This window comes from Protobothrops mucrosquamatus, unplaced genomic scaffold (genome assembly GCF_001527695.2).
Source record: "Protobothrops mucrosquamatus isolate PMUCROS unplaced genomic scaffold, P.Mucros_1.0 scaffold11, whole genome shotgun sequence".
NCBI classification, from domain to species: domain Eukaryota; kingdom Metazoa; phylum Chordata; class Lepidosauria; order Squamata; family Viperidae; genus Protobothrops; species Protobothrops mucrosquamatus.
Window position 1 is genome coordinate 687,128 of NW_015386398.1, and position 22,301 is coordinate 709,428.

Below are 22,301 nucleotides of genomic sequence, written 5' to 3' on the forward strand. Positions count from 1 at the left end.
AATACTAGAGTTTGATAAAAAAAAACTTATTTCAGTAACTCAGAATATCTTACTAAACTTGTTTATTTTTTGTGAAGTTAAAACAAAGAAGTTGAGAAAAAATTGGGATTATAACTTACGTTGTTTTGATTACAGATTTGTATGCAAAACTGTTAGAAAAAGAGCTTGTGTTAACAAATGCAAACATAGTTTGGTGAGCTCTCCTTTGTTGGCTCTTCGCTAGGTAATTTATTTATAAACAAGGACAAAGGTTGGAGGAGGTTTTGACCCAGAAGGGGGGGGGAAAGAGGCAGCCAGTGGCATTTTTGTCTAAAAATTGACATTTGGGGACGTTTTGGTGGTTAGCATTTCTTATCAAATGTGGACAAATTTTAATCAGGAAGCCTAAAGGAGGTATACACTTGTTCATAGCAAAGGAGTTGGGAAAAGAAAAGAAAAGGACAAGAAAAAGAGAGACATAATGAAGATACGATAGTAGATGGGGAAGGAGGGATTACCAAGAATTGAATTAAAAGATAAAATAATTAGAAAATATGTACTCGAACTGTCTAGATGTTTTTCTCTCCTGCGACAGAAAGGCATTCTTGCCCAAACTCCCCCCTTGGACTTTGCAGTACAAAACAGGACATGTTGATGAAAGCCTGGAGAGAGGAAAAACTAACTCCAACCTTGGAAGGACCTTACATCGTCTTGTTCTGTAGCTTTCTTCTAGCCTGGCTTTGTATTATCTTGACTGTATCTCCAAATTTCCATTCGTAAGAATGCATGGTTGGCCAATAACATTCCTAAACTGTGCCCAAAGATTACAGTAAATCACTGAAAGCAATAAGGGAAGCAAAGAGATGGGGCAAAAATAGTGTAGAAAAGGCGTTCATCCATAACCAAAGCGAGACAGAAAGAGATTTTACCAGGCTAAGCTCAGTTCTACTACTGTTTCTTAACAAACGTGGGTAGGATAGAAAATAAAGTAAGAACGCTGAACATTAAGAAAAGCTTCACCACGACCCGTTAGTTCTTTTCCTCACAATGCATATTGGGAAATGTAGTTCCGAGCTCTCCACGTGCCCGCTTTCCGAAGCATGCCGGGAAATGTAGTTTTTCCACTCCAGCTTTGTATCGCGGTTCCTGTCCCACGTTACTTCCCCAGGCGGGCATGAACGGAGCAGGAGAGCCCGATCCGGGCGGTGGGGGCTACAAGAGACGTTATAGAGCCTTAAAGAGGAGGCTCAAATTCCTGATTTATGTAAGCGGCAGGGAATTTCGGGGGAGGAGGGGGAATTGGTGCAGGCAGAAAGAAAGGGGATGGGTTGGAGGAGCAAATAATTTAAGAAAACCTTGGCATGGTGGGGGCGAGACTAATAAGGGGAGTTTTACAAGAAAGAATAAATGATAAAAATCATAGTGACCGCATGCCTCCGAAACATTTAAAGAGATCCTGTCATTTGAGGCGGGAAGGCAGCACGTGTGGATATTGAATAGATTTAGGTGTGATTACAGGTAAGATGAGGATGATCAGAGAGACAAGACCTTCTAGGACGGTGGATGTTATAAAAAGATTGTTATTTTGCCCATGTGATCCATAAGAAGGCAGTGGTGCATGACATGTTTAACGTGAATATAGGGTTTGGCGTTTCTCAACCATGGCAACTTAAGGATATGTGAACTTCAATTCCCAGAATTCCCCAGGTTGAGAAGCACTGCTCCAGAAGCTCAGGTTCTAACTGACCTAATTTGTTTTGTTGGGAGCAGCTCAGAAATAATTTGCCCTTGCCTTATTCTGGGAGTTATCTGTCTCCATACAGCCTTAGTGGTCACCCATTCAGCAATTAGTCAGATCCAACTAACTTTAGTTTTTACAGGCCAGCGTGTAATATACACATCTACAATTTGTGACTGACTACTTTGCTGAACATCCTGGTAAACTAGTACTGTTTGTTCAGGTTTCACATGTTAGGTGAACCCAGCAATTGTGTTATATTCACACCTTAAAAATTGCTAAATTGAGAAACACTGAACTAACAGGTTACAGAATTTGAGGAGAGGGTTAGTTCCACAGGATGCCCATTTGGGTCATAGACCCTGCCTTCCAAACCACTATGATTGGGTTCACATAATATGCTAAGGCAAAATTAAGCAAACAACTTAGTGCAAGAAGAACCTTGTCTGTCAAATTAGCAGTAGTATAAAAGGGATGATAATACTAATCTGTCTTGCAGGGATTAGCCCTGCAAGGGCCCCCCCCCCCAACTTTGGGGAGAATTTGTCTCCATTTAATTCAGCCAGTTAATATTATCACATTAAAGAGCTATTTTCTTAAAACAGAATTCTGCCTATAGGGGAATAATTCACAAAACAATACTGTAAAAAGCTAACATGAATAATTATATTGATGATGTAGATAGTCCTCAATTTATGAGTGGTTGCTTAGTGACTGAAGTTATGACAGGTGTTCCCAGAGCTACTTATACACTAATTCTAGTTTGTTGGGGGTTGTCACATGAGAGCATGTCGGGCAGTTGGCCCACATTTATGACCATTTGCAGCACCTGTGGTTATATGACCATGTTTTATTATATTTTTGCCCGGACCGCCATTTACTTCCAGTTTTTGGCAAAAAATGGCCTATAACAAACAATGGATTTGCTTAACGCTTGCTGCAAAAAAGGTCGCAAAAACAAGATGTTCATGTGGATGACCACATTATGACTCACAACCATAATGGGCAGGCTTCGTTATGGTCGTAAGTTGAGGACTACCTGTAATGAACAAGGGAGCCAATACAGCAATACAAAATCTAACCAAGAACTGAAACTTAAACAAGTAGCCTCAAAGGTGCTTTTTTCATCAGAAGGCAACTGGACTATTTTTTCTTTGAGGAAAATGTTTCACTTCCCATCCAAGAAGTTTCATCAGTTCTGATGGTGTGTGTGTGTGTGTGTGTGTGGAGCGCAATTTGCTGCTATGTGGTGGCTCAGAAAAGCTGCATTTTTTGCTGTGCCTATTTGCATGATTTTTATGGAGAGGGAGGATCAACCCCCAAAGAGGTAAAATGAATCAGGGGTGGCCACTGTCTGGGGTGACATCTGGCACTCGCTTAATCTTTTCAGATCCCAGATGTGTGTGGAAAAGTGAAATAAAAGATATTGAAATGCTGGTTGTATATTAAACATGTATTGATCCCCATTATTTGATATGAGGGAATGATGAATTTTCTCCTATAAAGTACTATTTTGTGACCCAGTGAGTTGCTACTTTTTACAGTTAAGGCAGCAAGGTTGAAAGGAATATAGGTTGTCCTTGACTCAACAATCACAACTGGGCCCAAAATTTCTGTTGCTAAGCAAGACAGTTGTTAAATGTGTTTTGCCTCATTTTAGGTCCTTGCTTGGTACAGTTGTTGAGTGAATCCTGTGCAGTTGTTATGTATGTAACAAGGTTGTTAAGTGAATCTGGCTTCCCCATTGACTCTACTTGTCAGAACGTCACAAAAGGGGGTCATGTGACCCTGGGACATTGCGACCGTCATGAATATGAGCCAGTTGCCAAGTATCTGAATTTTGATCACGTTACCAGGGGGTTGCTACAACAGTTGTAAATGTGAAAAACGGTCATCCGTCACTTTTTTTCACTTTTTTTGAATGATCATTAAACATATGGTTGTAAGTTGAGAACTACCTGTAGTAGATTCTGCCTGACATTAATTATATTATGCTTCTATTTATTAGAAGTCTGACAAGATGTGTTAAAGTTCCTACTCTATTTTCTTAAACATTTTAAAGTGTTATGTTACAAAGATTCAGAGATTTTAATGGCATTGTTTAAAGATTATAGATTTAAATTTTAAGCCTGTAATGGGATCAGATATAAATAATGTCTCATTTTAAAATACGTATATGTTGTTATTCCTCTTAGGATACTTAAAATGGTCTGGATATTTATTTAATAAACTACAGTATTTTCTTGCTCACGCTTAGCCTTTTTAAATCAATTCTCAGGAACAGGAATGCTTCCAAGAAGAGCTGAGAAAAGCACAAAGAAAACTCTTGAAAGTTTCACGGGATAAAAGGTAAGCTGATCTGATAAGGAAGGATAGAAGGTATGTGAAATGAAGCAAACCAAATTGCCAAGAGATCAATCAGAATCAGAATGTGGAGATGGAAAGACAGAATTAACACTCTTTCCCACTTATTGAAGTCTTCGATGGCTGGGTGGCAGCTTAATAATTTGAGTCAGAGTTTAGAAGTAGTTGGTGCAGTACAGGGGTGTCCAACCTTGGCCACTTCAAGACCCATGGATTTCAACTCCCAGAATTCCCCAGCTAGCAACAGGTTTTAAAGTTGCCAAGATTGGACACCCTTGGTGCAGTGGTTGGATTCAGCCGGTTCGCACCATTTCGGCAGAACTGGTAGCTAATTTTTTGTTGCCCAGGCCCAGAATGGACTTCCGGAAGCGGCATCCATACAGAGAACTGGTTGTTCACATATTTGAATCCCACCACTGCCTTGGTGTAGTAGTTAAAACCACTAGACTAGAAACTGGAAGGTTAGGAGTTCTAGTCCTGCTTTAGGACACAAAGACAGCTGGGTGACCTTGGACCAGTCACTCAAGTGGAAGTGGCAAACCATGTCTGAAAGATGCTGCCAAAAAACCCCTGCATGGAATGGTCCAGGTAGCTATTGGGAGTCAAAACAGGCTTAAACACACAAAATGAAGCAACAAAATCCCAGTTGAAGTGACAATGTGTCTTTGAGATATATGCAACTACCTAGTCTGGGCTTGGAAACCAAGTAAGATCAAACCTGTTAATATTTGCAATGGAGACTGTAAGGTCTTAGTAGCAAGCCAAGGGCCTGCAGCCAGATTGGTCCATTACAGCAGGGGTCCCCAACCCCCGGTCTGTAGACCAGTACCGGGCCACAGTATGCCAGCAACCGGTCTGCACAAACAAGGAAAGCCACAGGATGCAGGCAGCGCACAAAAGCACGCCCCTTCTAGTTCGTGGAAAAATCTCTCTCCATGTAATCGGTCTCTGGTGCCCAAAAGGTTGGGGACCTCTGCATTAGTATTACTGGACAGAGCTGCTTTCTCTGTTGAGAGTTGAATGGCTCTGAGTTAGTTGCAATGCCTAGATTTGAATCTTGGACCTGCCATATAGAGTGTATAAGTTGAAATTTACCGACTGCAATTGCTGTTTTTCTTCACATTCATGGCTTTGCTAGTGCAGGTAATCCTCGACTTACAATCATTTGTTTAACAACTGTCAAAGTTATAATGGCACTGAAAGAGTGGCTGGCAGCTGGTCCTTGCACTTATGACTGCTGCAGCATCCCTACGGTCACATTATCAAAATGTAGCTGTTTGGCAACCAGCATGTATTTATGATGGCTGCAGCCTCCCTGGGTCACATGACCGTCATCTATGGATTTTGCTTCAGTGGAGGAAACTGGATTCACTTAACCACCCACAATTCATTTCGCAAGTGCAGTGATTTGCTTAACAACTGTGGTAAAAGCATTGTAAAATCAGGTGTGAATCATTTAACAACCACCTTGTTTGCAATGGAAATTCTGCTCCCAGTTTTAGTTGTAAGTCGAGGACTTTCTGTATCTGTCAATAATCTCTCTTATCAAGAGCTGTAGCTATGAACCTCGGCCTCTGAGCCACCAGTTCCAGATTTTCCTGAGACTGCCAGAGAATACAGGTAGTCCTTCACTTACGACCATAATAGAGCCCAAAATTTATGTTGTTAAATTAGACATTTGTTAAGTGAATTTTGCCCCACAGTTGTTAAGTGAATCACTGCAGTTGTTAAGTTAGTAGCACGATTATTAAGAGAATTCTGGTTTCCCCGTTGACTTTGCTTGTCAGAAGGTCACAAAAGGGAATCACATGACCCTGGGGACACTGCAACCATCATAACTATGAGTCAGTTGCCAAGCGTCCAAATTTTGATCACGTGACCACAGGGAGGCTGCATTGGTTGTAAGTGTGAAAAACAGTCATAAGTCACTTTTTTCAGTGCCATTGTAACTTTGAAGGTCACTAAACGAACTGTTGTAAGTCGAGGATTACCTACACACATAGTGTTTGACTTACAACCACAATTGGGGCCAGAATTTCTGTTGAACAGTCATTAAACTAATGGTTGTAAGTCAATAACTTATTTGTACCAGGCCGCAGCATAGGCTGGGAAGTCAAAAAAGACTTTGAACTAAACCTGACAAAGCACTTTCATTGTTGCTAAAAAAAACCAAAAAACCAGGAATTGAGCCCGACTTGGGGAAGTTTTTACTTTGTACCAGATTTTCAAGGTTATTTAGTTTTTGGCCCTTTAATTTGTCTTCAGAATCAGAGCTGAATTCTAGATACAAGAAATGCAAAAGAAAAAAAAAGGAAGTGCTCAGAGTACAGGTAGTCCTTGATTAACGACCACAAATGAGCACAAAAATTTCTGCTGTTAAGTGAGACATTGGTTAAGTGAGTTTTGCACCATTTTACAACTTTTCTTGCCACAGTTGTTAATCTGAATCAATGCAGTTGATGTGTTAGTAACCCGGTTGTTAAGTGAATCTGGCTTCCCCTTCGACTTTGCTAGTCAAAAAGTCGCATAATGTGATCACATGACCCTGGGACACAGCAAAGGTCTTAAATACGTACCAGTTGCCAAGCGTCTGAATTTTGATCACACGATCAGGGGGATGCTGCAAAGGTTGTAACTGTGAAAATTGGTCATAAGTCATATTTTTCAGTGCCGTTGTAACTTCGAATGGTCATTAAATGAACTGTCGTAAGTCGAGGACTACCTGCATGCACAGAGGTCTTTTTCTTCCCAAGAAATAATTGCAGCTCAATTCTGGATGCCTGTCCTGGAATAGAGGATGGCCCAGGATAATGGCAGATCTTTGGAGCCAGCTTAAAGCCTCGGTTTCTTCCTAACAATTAAGGATCAGATTGGGTCATTGCTTTTTCCTACCTGTTTCCTCCTTCTAGTTTCCTGCTTGATCGCCTGCTCCAGTATGAGAACGTGGATGAAGATTCCTCAGGTAAAGTGTGCCTCACAACCTCCGTTTGATGGCTCTGGGAGACAGGGGGGGATTTCCCCCCACTTTCTTTATATAGGGGCTTAATATTAATTTGGCTGTTGTGGATATAACTTCATCTAGTCAAGTAGGAAAAGAATAAAACAATGACATGGCAGGATAAAAGATTTCACATCAAATAAATAAATCTTAACTGAATCTGACATTCTTACAATCAGTTGTTGCTGTCCTTTAAACATAAATGTGGTCCATATTTCACAGAAAGTACCAAGGCACATTTTACCTGCTAATAGATATTATGGAATCAAACCAGGGCAAATCCACAGGGGTAGATTTTCCGATTCTGGCCTAAGATGGCATTGTTTAATAGTTAAATAATGTAGAAAATATCCTTGAATACCAGATAGTCCTCAACTTAATGACCACAATTTTGCCCAAAATTTCTGTTGCTAAGCGAGACAGTTGTTAAGTGAGTTTTGCCCTATTCTATGACTTTCTTGACACAGTTGTTAAGTGAATCTGGTTTCCTCACTGACTTCGCTTATCAGAAGGAAGCAAAAGGTGATCACGTGACCCCAGGACACTGCAACTATTATAAATATGACTCAGTTGCCAAATGTCTCAATTTTGATCACATGATCATGGGGATGCTACAATGGTGGTAAGTGTGAAAAATGGTCATGTCACTTTTTTCAGTGTTGTAACTTTGAACAGTCACTAAATGAACTGTTGTGAGTTGCGGTCTGCCTGCATAGCTATTATGTCTGCTTGGCATTTAAAAATTGTCTCAAGGTGTACTAGACTCGTTGGTGCAACAAACAGTTGTGTTTTTAATAATAATAATAATAATAACAATAACAACAACAACAACAATAATAATAAAGTTGGAAGGGACCTTGTAGGTCATCTAGTCGAACCCCCTGCTCAGGCAGGAAACCCTATACCATTTCAGACAAATGGCTGTCCAGTCTCTTCTTAAAAACTTCCAGTGTTGGAGCATTCACCACTTCTGGAGGCAGGTTGTTCCACTGGTTAATTGTTCTCACTGTCAGGAAATTTCTCCTTAGTTCTAGGTTGCTTCTCTCCTTGATCAGTTTCCATCCGTTGCTTCTTGTCCTGCCTTCGGGCACTTTGGAGAATAGCTTGACTCCCTCTTCTTTGTGGCAACTCCTGAGATATTGGAACACTGCAATCATGTCCCCCCTCGTTCTTCTCTTCATTAGACTAGAATAGACATACCCAATTCCAGCAACCGTTCTTGGCAAATAGTGCAAGTGTATATAGGTAGTCCTCACTTAACAACACAACTGTGTTCAGAAACTCAGTCGTTAAATGACATAGTCGTAATCAAAAAACCACATGACTGTGCTGCTTAGTGATGGCAGTTTTAGCAGTCCTGGTTGCTGTCATTATGTGAGGACTACACAGGTTGTTAAATAAGGGCCTCACGTGATGAGACTTCACCTCCTGGCTTCCACATTGACTTTGATTGTGAGAAGCTGGCAGAAAAGGCTGCAAATCATGCTCAAGTGACTGGGGATGCTGCAATATTGTAATTGTGAATGCAGTGGTTGTAAATACAAGGACCAGTCATAAGTACTTCATGTCGTGTTGTCGTGTATGTTTTGAATGGTTGCTGAACAAGTGGTCATTAAATGAGGACCCCTTGTGTAAGCAAGCATACAAATAGTTATCCATGGTTGTGGTTTAATCCTGACCTTTCTCTAACCTGATCCTTCCCTAAAATATGGACTACAACAGTGTTTCTCAACATTCAATTCTTGGAGTTGAAGTCCACTCCTCTTAAAGTTGTTAAGGTTGAGAAACCCTGGACTACAACTTCCAAAATTACTAGCCCTATTAACTAGGGCAGGGGTAGGCAACCTTGACTCTTTTAGGACTAGTGGACTTCAACTCCCAGAATTCCTGAGCCAGCATGACTCAGCTTGGAAACCTCTCCCTTACTTACTCCTCAGCATGGCTGGCTCAGGAATTCTGGGAGTTGAAGTCCACGAGTCATAAAAGAGCCAAGTTTGCCTACCCCTGGCCTAGTTAATAGTTTAAGGTGTTTCCCCTGAACTAGGGAAAACTAAATTCCAGCCGAGGAGAGTACATTGAAGCTGCTATCTCTCCTCACGGAGAAGGAAATGTATTTATGTACAGATACACAAACCATTCTGTTGTTAATCTTTCTTGCTTGTTTTCCCCTCCTTTGAGCCAGTGTGAGTGGTCCCTCTTTTCCAGTTCTTCTGCACAGAGCGTCTTTTTCTATTGGCCCTTGTAAAAATTAAAATTTAATTGCTATATTCCTTGAGGATCCAGCTGCTGATTACTTGTTAATATTTGATTCCTCCAGGAAATGTTATTCTTAAGCACTTTTATTTCTCTATTATATTTTATATTTGGCTGACATTGGCTTTTTATTTTAATATCCAATCGCCGGGGGAGTTTTTAGCTGCCCAGTGAAGCCTCCCTATTATACTAATTTATCTACTTTTTTTTTTTGCTGCTCAGTCCCATTGGTGATTTTGACTAGATTGGATAAATGACCCATGACATTCTTTATTTGAAAGCTGTCTCTGTAAAGATGAATGGTTAGAAATTGAATGTTGAAGTTGTTTTGGAGACGTCTTCATTTTGTTGCAAATGGGTTTGTTGCGGTGTCTCTGATAACCTCAGTTAAGAGAGTAAGCTGCTGGCAAAAAGTGAGATATAAATAAATTGGATGAGTGACTTGTTCCAAAACACAGTTTGACTGTTTAGAATTATGCAGATTGGAAGTGTAAATAAATGCAGATTTTGGTACCTGAGAATTCAGGCAGTATCACGGTTTACCTTAGGAGGTGTATAGTTCAGTAAATATGGTTGATAAGTGTTTGCTTCACATGAAATGTTAATACCACTTCACAATGCTTTGGTAAGGCCACACTTGGAATACTGCATCCAGTTTGGTCGCCACGATGTAAAAAAGATGTTGAGACTCTAGAAAGAGTACAGAGAAGAGCAACAAAGATGATTAGGGGGCTGGAGGATAAAACATATGAAGAACGGTTGTTGGAATTGGGTATGTTTAATATAATAAAAAGAAGGACTAAGGGTGATATGATAGCCATGTTCCAATATCTCAGGGGTTGCCACAAAGAAGAGGTGGTCAAGCTCTTCTCCAAAGCACCTGAGGGCAGGGCAAGAAGCAACGGATGGAAACTGATCAAAAAGAGAAGCAACCTAGAACTAAAGAGGAATTTCCTGATGGTTAAAACAATTAATCAGTGGAACAACCTGCCTCCAGAAGTTGTGAAAGCTCCAACACTGGAAGTTTTTAAGAAAAGAGTGGACAATAATTTATCTGAAATGGTATAGGGTTTCCTGCCTGAGCAGGGGATTGGACTAGAACAGGGCTTTTCAACCAGTGATACGGGTACCACCTGTGGTACATTGGCACCTGGCAGGTGGTACGTGACCATCCTAGAAAAGTAGCAGGGGAGGGGAATGAGCTGAATTGATGGCAGCACCGCACAAGCCTGAGCGAGATATGGCTGGAGCTGCAGGGCTGTCAGGGCTCAGTGGAAGCGCCAGGATCAGCACTTCTTCGGGACTGTCAGGGCTCAGCGGAAGCGCCAGGATCAGCGCCAGGCTCCAGCTGGAGCTCGGCGCTGATCCTGGCGCTTCTGCTGAGCCCAGAAGAGGCGCCGATAAGCTGGAATATTGCAGCATCTCCAGGGTCTTGTGATTTACATCCAGATGCTTGGCAACTGATTCATATTTATGACAGTCACAGTGTCCCAGGGTCATGTGAAGTGACCAAAATCTGCTGCAACCACCCAGCAGACGGGGGGAATAAAAACCAAGCACCACCCACCCCACCCCCACTGCCAATCTTCAACAGAAATCTCACAATGAAAACTTCGGACAGAAGGAAGAGCGCCGCCGGGCGGGCAGGCAGGTGTCTTGCTCGGCTGTGGCTTGGGGGGCACTTTTTTCAGTGCCTTGTAACTTCGAACAGTCACTAAGTGAACTGTTGTAAATCGAGGACTACCTGTACTTTATCACTTTTTTCCTTTTTTGGGGGGGGGGTCAAGTTTTTGACACCTTGCTAGGCGACTGGTGGTACTCGGATATTGCCATGTCCTAAAAATGGTACAATGGGTGAAAGGGTTGAAAAGCCCTGGACTAGATGGCCCACAAGGTCCCTTCCAACTCTGTTATTCTGTTATTCTGGATAGTTTGCAGAGCCAAGCTAAGAAAAGGTGGATTTCTATGCAAAGGAAGCTATATTTAGTGTTTGAAAATGGAGTCAATACAATACAGTTAGTCCTCGACTTACAACCATTCATTTAGTGACCATTCAAAGTTACAACAGCACTGAAAAACGTGACTTACAATTAGTCCTTACTCTTAAAACTGACACAGCATTCCTTGTGGTCACCCAATCATAATTTGCTTGGCATCTGGCATGTATTTGCAATAGTTGCAGTGTGCTGGGGTTGTGTGATCACCATTTAAGACCTTCCCAGCCGGCATCCAGCAAGCAAAGTCAATAAGGAAAGTCAGATTTGCTTAAAAACCACCTGATCCATTTAACAACAGCAGTGATTCTCTTAACAACTGTGGCAAAAGTCATAAAATTGGGTGCAACTCATTGAACAACTGCTTTGCTTAATAGTGGTAATTCTGGCATCATTTGTGGGTCGTAAGTCAAGGACTACCTGTATTTTGACCTTGAATCCAGAAAATTTGAGGAATTCTCTCTCAGTCATGAAAATCGCCGGGGAGCCTAACCTGGACCAGATCACCTAACCAACCTCACCGGGAAACAATGCAAATGCACACGGCCACCACTATATGAGTTCTATAATCTCTGGCAGAAGTGGGTGGAGTGACTTTGTCTGGTTTTATTTTTCCGGAATCAGATTCGGAAGCAACAGCCTCCTCGGATAACAGTGATGGAGAGATGCCGAAAGGGACGGAGTCTCAATCCCTCAAAAGGTGAGTATGTGATAGGCTTCAGGATGGTGATAAATGACTATTTGAGGCTAAAGGGGCTGTTCTCTTTAGCAGAGAAAAGGAGGTAGAATTTTTAGACATTTTTAACACACATCCAGAGTGACTTTCTTTATGCAGTGTTGGGGTGGTGGGGTGAAGTAGATGGTCTTGTGAGATTCAGACTAGGCCTACAGGATAGAGCTGGCTGGGGAATCCTGAGAGTTGAAGTCCACCCATCTTCAAGTTGCCAAGATTGAGAAAAACTGGGCTAGAAACAATAAGATAGGTAGGATAACCTTTATTGTCACTTTTCTGTGTACACAGTGGCACACATTAAAATGAAATTCCATACATACACACATACACACACATGCACACACATATAGTATACATATGTATATGTGTGTATGTACATATACATAGACACAAATGTATACATACATATATAAATCACAGTCTATTTTGAATACATAGCGGAAAAAAGAACCGGTCATGGAGAGGATGTGTATCATCCCTGACAATACTGCAGACCCTGGTCAAGCAGCACTTATACACCATATCCTGGATAGAAGGAACTGAAGTACCAATAATCTTTTCTGCCGTCCTCACCACTCTCTGCACCGCCTTCCTATCTGAAGCAGTAATACTTCAAAACCACACAGTAATGCAATATGACAGGATGCTTTTATTTGCCCCTTTATAGAGAGTGGTAAGGAAAGAGGAAGGAAGATGTGTTCTTCTCGTATGACGCAGAAAATGCAGGTGCTGCTGTGCCCGCTTCACCAGTGTCTCATAGTTGAGTGGCCAAGCTAACCTATTCGTTTGCTGCACACCTAGAAATGTGATACTACCAACCACCTCCACAGCTGAATGATTAATACACAAAGGTGTATGGCTGTGCCTGCCTTTTTTGAAGATGTTCATCGTAGTAGGTGCATGGCTTTGCACAGTCGTGGAGTTGACCTCTTTTGCAAATCAAGGGGCCTTTTTTGCCCACTGTCTTATTGAAAAAATACCTTTTACCGCAGGGGTGTCAAACTGCCGGCCCGTGGGCTGGATGCATCATAGCGAAACTGCGCCCACCCCATTGCCGGCAATGGAAAAAAAGTTGCGATACATCTGGACATGTCATGTGACATTGCGAGTTTGACACCCTTGTTTTAGCACAATGGGTGGTTCCCATGTATACAAGACAGGCTGATTCTATGGAGCACATTTTTGGCAGCTGTTCATCCATGACATCTCTTTCTGCTCACAGAAAACAAAGCCCCCAGCTTGGCAGTGCCTCATCACCATCCTCCTCAGGTCTTTCTCTGCAGCCAACATCTGGTTTTGGGCTTCCAGCTTCAGGGACATCATCGCCCTACTTAGCCTCAGTGAGTAATTCTGTCTCCATCTGGGTAATAAGGCTGAGTAGATAGTTGTCCAAAGTGGGCCCTGAAGCTGGGAAAAGACTTAACAGAGATTGATGGTTCCCCAGCCTGATTTCCTTCAAGTGTGTTGGATCAGATCTCTTCTTGCTTTGACTCTGCTAGTTTGAAATGTTGAAAGTTGTAATCTATTATAGATAGTCCTCAACTTACAACCAAAATTGAGCCCCATTGCTAAGCACTACAAAATTTATGTTGCTAAGCGAGACAGTTGTTAAGCGGGTTTTGCCCCATTTTACGACCTTTCTTGCCACAGTTGTTCAGTGAATCACTGCAGTTATTAAGTCAGTAACACAGTTGTTAAGTGAATCTGGCTTCCCTATTGATTTTGCTTGTCAGAAGGTCACAAAAGTTGATCATATAACCCCGGGATGCTGCAACCGTCATAAATATGAACCAGTTGTCAAGCATCTAAATATAAATCACGTGACTGTGAGGATGCTGCAACAGTCAGAAGTGTGAAAAACAGGCATGTCACTTTTTTCAGTGCTGTTGTAACTTTGAATGGTCATTAAACAAAAGGTGATAAGTCAAGGACTGCCTGTACAAGTCAGATAGTAAAGAGAATTCTCAGCCCTTATTGTTTTCCTCAGTTTTCCTAGACCAGGGTTAGGCAACCATGGCTTTTTTATGACTCGTGGACTTCAACTCCCAGAATTCCTGAGCCAGCCATGCTGAGGGGAAAGGGACAGGTTTCCAAGCTGAGCCATGGTGGCTCAGGAATTCTGGGAGTTGAAGTCCACGAGTCATAAAAGAGCCAAAGTTGCCCACCCCTGTCCTAGACCTAGACTAAGGTACCACATTTGAAATAAAGGGAGTTTTTCGTGAGTGCAATGCTCAACATGGTTGTGTTGGAGTGGGACTGCTGACTGTTGCTAAATACCCCAAACCCCAACACTACAAATCTAATAGTTCTGTTCCATAATATACGCCCCCAAAGGGCACCTTAATATCAAGAAAAGATTTACTGAATGCTTGAGTTTGCCCAGTGTGCTTCCTTCCCTTAGTTATTTCATTAACTCATGTTTTGATTTGCACAAATCATTGAAATGGAAAAAAACCAAAGTGGGTTGAGCATACATAGCACTCTAAGCCAGAAGCCCACTTCCCACAACCACGGTTAGCATGTTTTACAACTGCCGGTGCTGGGACTCTACGTTCTACTTGTCCTGCTAACCCAGGGGTAGGCAACCTTGGCTCTTTTATGACTCGTGGACTTCAACTCCCAGAATTCCTGAGCCAGCCATGCTGAGGGGAAAGGAAGAGGTTTCCAAGCTGAGGCATGCTGGCTCAGGAATTCTGGGAGTTGAAGTCCACAAGTCATAAAAGAGCCAAGGTTGCCTACCCCTGTGCTAACCCAAATGATATTAGTATCACAAGACTTTGGCTTCATCCCATGTTTTCCTCCTTAGCTTGGTTTCCATGTCACTTCCATTTCACCTCATTATTTCCAAATAATAAATATAGGCATAAAAATTAGGCCTCCATTTATCTTAAGTCAATGGTAATTAGATGCCTGGAAGAACACAGCACATGATTCTAATACATTTGGATATAAACTGCTTTTTTATATAAAAAAAATGCCTAAATGAAGAGCTGTAAGTTGTTTCTGCATCCCTGGTTCCCTTCCCAAGCACTAGAAAGATTTAAATTTTGAACTTTTTTGGATTGAGGGCATTTCATGTTTCTGCTGTCCCGGATCATCTGGAGGCTGCAGGGAGACATCTAAGCTTAAATGGGAAGAACGACACAGTGATGATTTTTCTCACACAAAAGACCCTGAGATATGTTGCAGTGTTTCAATCCTACTTTTACCTGATTTTTCAACCTTGGCAACCTTGGAATGCTGGTTGGGGAATTCTGGGAGTTGAAGTCCATACAACTTAAATTGATAGTTGAAAAACACTGTTTTGCACTAAAGGGATGTCATTTAGTTCTGCTACACCCAAGTGTACATAAAGCATAGTTGTTATATGATGTCCAGTTAAGTCCATGTAGTTCCTTAGCTTTTTTAAAAAGAGTCCATACTAAATTTCTTAGAAACATTCTCCAAACTTCTTGCTGTGCTTTCACTGTAGGCCAGCCTGAGTTAAATCAAGACCAATATTTGATTATATTTTTACACACTGGGCCAAAATATGATTTGTCTGTATAGGGTCCTTACTGATAGTTTTGTTTCATCCTGGCCTAAAGCAATAGATTAAAAAAAATGGAACTCTTTGGGCTTTCCTTAACTCTCTGCACTTAGTCAAATGTGTGCAACAATGGATTTAATGACTTAGGATGTTAATATTTAGTTAGGTCTGGATCTCTTCCAAGGATCTATTTCAGATTAGCTCCTTCTTTAACCAAATTAGAATCCTTAAATGTAGAAGGGCATTTAAGTTCCCTGATACAATTGAAAGTCTGTCCTAAGTGGTCTTAGATGAATACAAGGGCATCTCTTTTAAATTAAAAGTTTGCCCATGCACCAAAAGAGTCTTTGAAGCCATGAAATATGTCTTCTTATATTACCTATTTTTTGCTAGTACACATTCAGGTTGACAATCCCACATCTCAGTAATTTTCCCAGTCAGTCTGACTGGTTGTATTCACATTTTTGTTTTACTTTCAAATCCATGTAATTCTGTTAGGTTAAGTATGGCTAAGTTTAGTTATGTCATATATGAAAGCTGGCTGACTGATACATTCAGTTAATTTTATGATTTGTGCTGACCCGTATGCATGTAACCTGTTTTACATTGCGGAGTTTTATTATGTATTAGTCATTGACTGAGACTGAGTCAATTCATCATCTTGGCTAGGGATCTGAAAGCCCCGGGTGGCCCACGTAGTATAAATCGGATGCACACACGTAGAGAATGAGAGTCTGAGCAAGATGCTGGTGTTAATCTGTCTTGCGGGATATATTTGTGGATTTATAATTTCTCAGAAAAAAAGATGATTCTGGAGAACTATTTCCATAAGTAGTTAAAAAGAGGGCACCAATCAATCCAAGCATTTGGAAGGGTTTCCGTTTTAGGCATTGTACTGTTGAGGGAAAAACATAAGGAACCAAATTTGAGGTTATTTATTTATTTATTTATTTATTTACTTACTTACTTACTTATTTACTTACTTACTTACTTACTTATTTATTTATTTATTTATTTATTTGTTTATTTTATTATCTTATCCTATCTTATCTATCTATCTATCTATCTATCTAATCTATCTATCATCTATCTGTCTGTCTGTCTGTCTGTCTGTCTAATCTATCTATCTATCTATCGATCGATCGATCGACCGACCGACCGACCGACCGACCGACCGACCTACCTACCTACCTACCTACCTACCTACCTACCTACCTACCTACCTACCTACCTACCTACCTATCTATCTATTTTCCAAATGTGGAAAAAGAGAAAATATAATATTTAAAATTAGTGTAATAATCTAAACAAAGAAAACTTTGAGTGACTATATAAGGAATATAGAAACTGTATAAGAAGTATAAGGCTAATGTGGAAAATTGGGAGAACTGTGGATTCTCTGGAAGGATCCAGTTGGGCTGTGAAGGAGGGAAAAAATGGGTTATGTTATATTTTTCCAACTTGGCACCATCCAAATGGTATCGTGCTCATCATCCTCACCAACACCCATGTAGGCCGTCTGTGATGAGAATGTCAATCATCTGAAGGGGCCCAGTTGGACTGCCAGTAGATTGGTCCATTGCTGGTGTGAAGAACAACACTTGGGCTTTCCTAGCTTGATATCCTCCAGATGTGTTCGGATCAGTTTTAATACAACCCTCCCCAACTGGGGAGAATCACCTGCTCATCATTCATATTTTGATTTTTTTTTTAATTCCATCTCTTCCCTCTTGCCATTCCTTTCCCACCCAGCTGAATTCACCCACTTATGCTCCCTTCCCCTCTGACTACTTGGCACTGGGGCCCGAACCTGTTCCCCCCCAGCCTGACAGCAACGCTACTCGCTCTGCCCGGCGGCCAGCAAGGCCCCACACGCTCAAGGTACCTCAAGGAGGGTGGTGGGGGTGGATGGAGATGAGGACTGTCTGTTTATATAATATATGCAGTCTTGCTTTAGGGAGCATGCTGGCTGTGGAATCTATAGCGCTGGATTAAATTCACAAATGCATTCACATTTTGGTGGGTGGGGGCGACATGAATATGCAAGAATGGATGTGTTTCAGCTTACAGACACTGAAAAACTTTTTTGTTCTTAGGGAAGTTGCCCTGATTGAGTGGGGTGAATAAGCCATGATAAAAGAAGCGATGCAGCTAGGCTTCAAACTTCAAATTAACTTTGAACCCTTGTGCTGTCGTGGCTTGAGGCTTCTATGAAATGTTCTGTGAATAATACTGCACACGCCTACAGCAGATATTCACTCATCCAAACTCGCTTTTGATTCTCTTGCTTTGGGCTACAGTCATAAAAAGTTTCTAGATGAAAACGGAGCTGTTGTCGGGTTTCAGGGGTTTCTAAGACATTCAACATTACATTGTGAGAAAGAATCTTATTGATGTATGGAATTTTTTTTACCGTGCCTTGCATCTTCGTGACTGGGCTCACAAATACCAGGATATGTTTGTGTAATATGGTATATTAAACCCGCATTAAGTGGTCCATAGAGTAAAGTCAGGCAGGGAACTCAATTGTGAAGCCAGGAGCTGTAGAGGTGTTGGTAATGGTAACATGGTCACTCAGATTGCAGGGAGCACAACTGTTCTGCCCTTTGGGGAAGATTTCAGGGGCATTTGGCCCTAAAGCACCCATTTTACCCCTTAAGCCCATAGCTGTTGAAAAATGGTGGGAGAATTGTTGGCGCTGCACATTCTTGGACAAGGTGGATCTCATGAGGGACAAGGTGGATCTCATGTGGTTTGTGGGTTGTGAATGACTCAAACCTATGTTTAAGACTAGGGTCCCTAAACTTGGCACTTTTAAGACTTGAGGGCGTCAACTCCCAGAATTCCCCAGCCGGCCATGCTTGGAGATCCCTAGTACAGTGGTGGCGAACCTCTGGCACGGGTGCCAGAGGCGGCACTCAGAGCCCTCTCTATGGGCACATGCGCTGTTGCCCCAGTCCTAGGCCTTCAGCTGGGTTTTATAAAACCTTTTCGCTTTAGGCCTCCACCGCCGTGTGCAAAAAAAAAAAAAAAAAGGTTCAGTCAATTTCAACTTCTTGCTGGGAAAAAAAGAACTTGCAAAGTTGGAATTGATTGATTGAACTTTTTAGTCCCACCCAGTCTGCTGTTACCACTGCAGCCACGCCCACCCAATGGGCCACACCCACCCAATGGGCCACGCCCACCTGGCACTCGACGATGCATAAGTGGGTTTGGGGTTGCAGTTTGGGCACTCGGTCTCTAAAAGGTTCGCCATCACTGCCCTAGTATGAGATCACCTGCTTTATTGGCTGGGGAATTCTGGGAGTTGAAGTCCACAAATCTTAAAGGTCCAAGTCTGGGGATCCCTGGCTTAAGTCATAAACCACACTTAACAGATGCCAACGGTTGGATTTGGACGAAGAACCAAAGCGTCCTTATGGGACCGTGACAGGGAGTGAGCAGGAGGAGAAAGGAAGAAAAAAGCCACAGGATTCAACATCCCTCTCAGTTTTTCTCTCTTCTTCCCATCTGCAGCTCCCGCTGCCCCCAGCCTCCCACTCGGACTGTTCCCCCGTCGTGGTGGGATTGCCATTCCCTTCGCCCAGAGGGACTCCCAAGCTGCCACCCGCCACAATCCTCAGCACGGTGCCCCACCAGATGTTCAGTGATGCAGGGGAGGGAAGCGGCGAAGACCCCCTGGATGGTGACGACGAGCTGGTCATCGACATCCCTGAGTGATTGTGGCAAAGCAGGCGCGTCATTTGAAAGGACACAGACCTCTTGGTTGTGTGTGAGGGAGATGGTGCCCCTCCATTTTATTTTGTTTTATTTCTTTGTTTACAGACTCGGGGGAGGGGGAAACATGCAAAACAGTCAATAAAAGGGATTTTGTTTTTGTATTAAAAGCATCCAGTTGCGATTTCTACACTCTTATGTTCCTTTTCCTCTCCTGAAATCCTTGGGCTACTGTTTGGTGAGACGTTTCCTGACCCTGTTGTGTGACATGCTATCATTTAAACACTGTAAAGAAAAATCTGCTTGAAATAATTAACATCTGTTGACGAGGTAGAGCAAATCTCTCTTTTGCTGCAAAAGAAAAGAAAAGATTCTAAAAAAAAATAAATGCTTCAAATCTACAGGTGGGTCCTCGACTTACAACCATTCGTTTAGTGACCGTTCAAAAGTTACAATGGCATTGAAAAAAAACGATTTACAATTGGTCCTTGCACTTAAAGCCATCACAATGCCCCCAGAGTCACGTGATCAGAATTTGTAACTTTCCTGGTTGGCTTCCAACAAGCAATAGGGAAGCCAGATTTGCTTAACAACTGTGTGATTCGCTTAATGACCGTGGTGATTTGCTTAACACCTGCAGCAAAAAAGGTAAAATTAGGCACAACTTGCCTAACTACTTCACTTAGTGACAGATGTTCCGGGACGAATTGTTGTAAGTTGCGGACTACCCATAGTCCAGGTTGGAAGAGAGAGAGAGAGCAATAACTAGGAGTTTTTCTACTGCACATGTAAACATTTGACATCTATCACTGCTCCTCGCCCAACTTAAGTGCAGTTTAATCTTCCAAATATTTGCGACTGTTTTTAGCTGAGCTGAAAACATCCCCTCTTTTGTAACTGCATTTTTAGGTTATTTTACCAGATGGTTTCTCCAAAAGCTCTGCTCGCTGCAGTGCTTCATTGTTTTTGCTACAGATTTATTTATTTTTTTTAGTGCTGGTAGGAATACAGTAAGAAAGAGTCCTATAGTAAAAATTGTAAGGATAAAAGAAGAATCCTTTATCAGTTTGAAAGAAGAGAATATTTTTCAGGCATGGGTGAATCAGCTTTAAGAGAAAAGAAAGAGCTCATTTTACTTGGCTGTGAAATAATTGTGTATAAACACAGATGGAAGACACTACCTCTCTTTCAGCGTTGATTCACCTCTTACAAAGCAAACAGATTTGTCACTGCTTGTCTCTTGGTGAACAGCTATGCTGTTCAGAGAGGAAGTGAGTGGTTTTAATTGAGGGGGTCCAAGATATTTTTGGTCCCTCTGGAAGAAAATTTAAATGGTAATTCTCCCCCACCCTCCCGCTCACATAGTGATTAAAATAAGAATAAGCTAAATGGAAATTTCTGCATTTAACGTTAATTTCTGCTTGGTTGTCTCTTCAGGCTAAAAGGAAGGCAAAATCTACTCTGTACATGTGTCAGGCCCTTCACACTTGCTAGCTTTAACAAACCCCTTCCCCAATCCAGGTTAGGACTGGCCCAAGTCTGTTCTGTAAACATATGATGGCCAACCTAGCCATGTTTACATTCTAAATTAGGAACATCTAAAAAGGCACAATTACAAGCAATTCCAGAGAGAGAAAAGTGGCAGATATTGAGAAAACCATGTGGCTGCACAGAAAATGACATTGGAAAAGTTGCTGAACATTTTAGGAACAAAGGGAGAATTATAGAAAAGCTCCAAGAAGAACGTTATATAGTCCAGAAATGTAAGTGAATCGTAGAGATCACATTAGGAGAAGGAGAAGGAAATAGTGGGCTTGCCACTTGATTGGTTAAAAAAATACCTGTCCAATCCTTGTTTGAAGCAAAGTTACAGAAAACTTTGCTTTAAGTAACACAAGTCCTATTCAAGATTGATACAGAAGATGAGAACATTTCTAGCTTAATTCTGTGGGTTAGATGAATTGCCCATTAAGGTGTTCTCTGAACTGTTTTGAGAAACCACAGGGTGTAATTGTGGTGTCAGGACAGGAGATGCATAGAAAGAAAAGGGGGAAAAATGACCAGTTTGCTTGAACAATATCAGGAACACGGTAAAACATAATAAAAGAGGCTCTAGGCCTCCTGAGAAGCATGTCAAATTTGACTGATTCACACTCATCTTAATTATTTTTCCCAGTTTACTACTTTAATGGCACTTGGGAATTCTGTGATTGGTCCCCTATTGGGTTTAGATTGGCAAAAGTGTTCAGCGTGTGTGAGCTCCCACTGTTCGGTGCATTCAAGGCTGGGAAACTTCAAAAATCTCCTGTAAAGCACAGACATGAGATATGATGCTGCCGATTCTAACCATGTTTATTAATGGCAATGATAAAAGTGATAAAATTCTTAATAAACTTGCAAGTCTTATAGAACTGGAAAAGATAGTTAACTCTCCTGCATGATAGGATTAAAACTCAGTGGAAAAATGCCCTGAAACTAGGAAAATGAAATTCAAAGAGACTAATGCAAATTATTTGCTATAAAACAAAAATGAAAAAAAAAAGATTTATAGGAAGGAGATTCATGTACAAATAAAAGTGAGAAGTATCTGTAATGGTGCACCGGTTAAGCCTGAGGTAGCACTTTAAAGGGGGTGCAAGAAAAGGCCATATGAATTTCAAATATGTTGGTAGACTTATATTTCCCCCCAAATTGCTCTCCTTTATTCTGCATTCATCCATGTGCTGTTCTAAAGCTCTATCTTTACCCTCCTTCTAGACTTGACATTTTGGTTTCCCCCTCCCCATCTCTCAGCTTGCCCAGAATCTTTTCAGATTCGAATATTTTCTAAATTGAAGGAAAAAGCAGAGCACTGAACTTAAAGTAAATAAATAGGACAATGTTCGTTTCTTTGACCTTCTTTTAGAAATAATAGGATGAACGGGGTGAAAGAGGATTTGCTTTACACAGAAATCAAAAGGATGCATAGCATGAACCAATATGCATCTGAAGACAGC

General features: G+C 41.5%; 1 protein-coding gene across 1 annotated transcript; it reads left to right on the forward strand.

Moving 5' to 3' along the window:
• The first annotated feature begins 1,127 nt into the window (after positions 1-1,127).
• On the forward strand, positions 1,128-19,696 carry INO80E (INO80 complex subunit E). The gene is made up of 7 exons (XM_015810549.1): positions 1,128-1,243; positions 3,996-4,066; positions 6,991-7,043; positions 11,951-12,026; positions 13,282-13,399; positions 17,341-17,469; positions 19,105-19,696. Exons 1-7 carry the CDS (start codon positions 1,154-1,156, stop codon positions 19,306-19,308), a joined length of 741 nt encoding a protein of 246 aa, XP_015666035.1. The 5' UTR covers positions 1,128-1,153; the 3' UTR covers positions 19,309-19,696.
• The last annotated feature ends 2,605 nt before the right edge of the window (positions 19,697-22,301 follow it).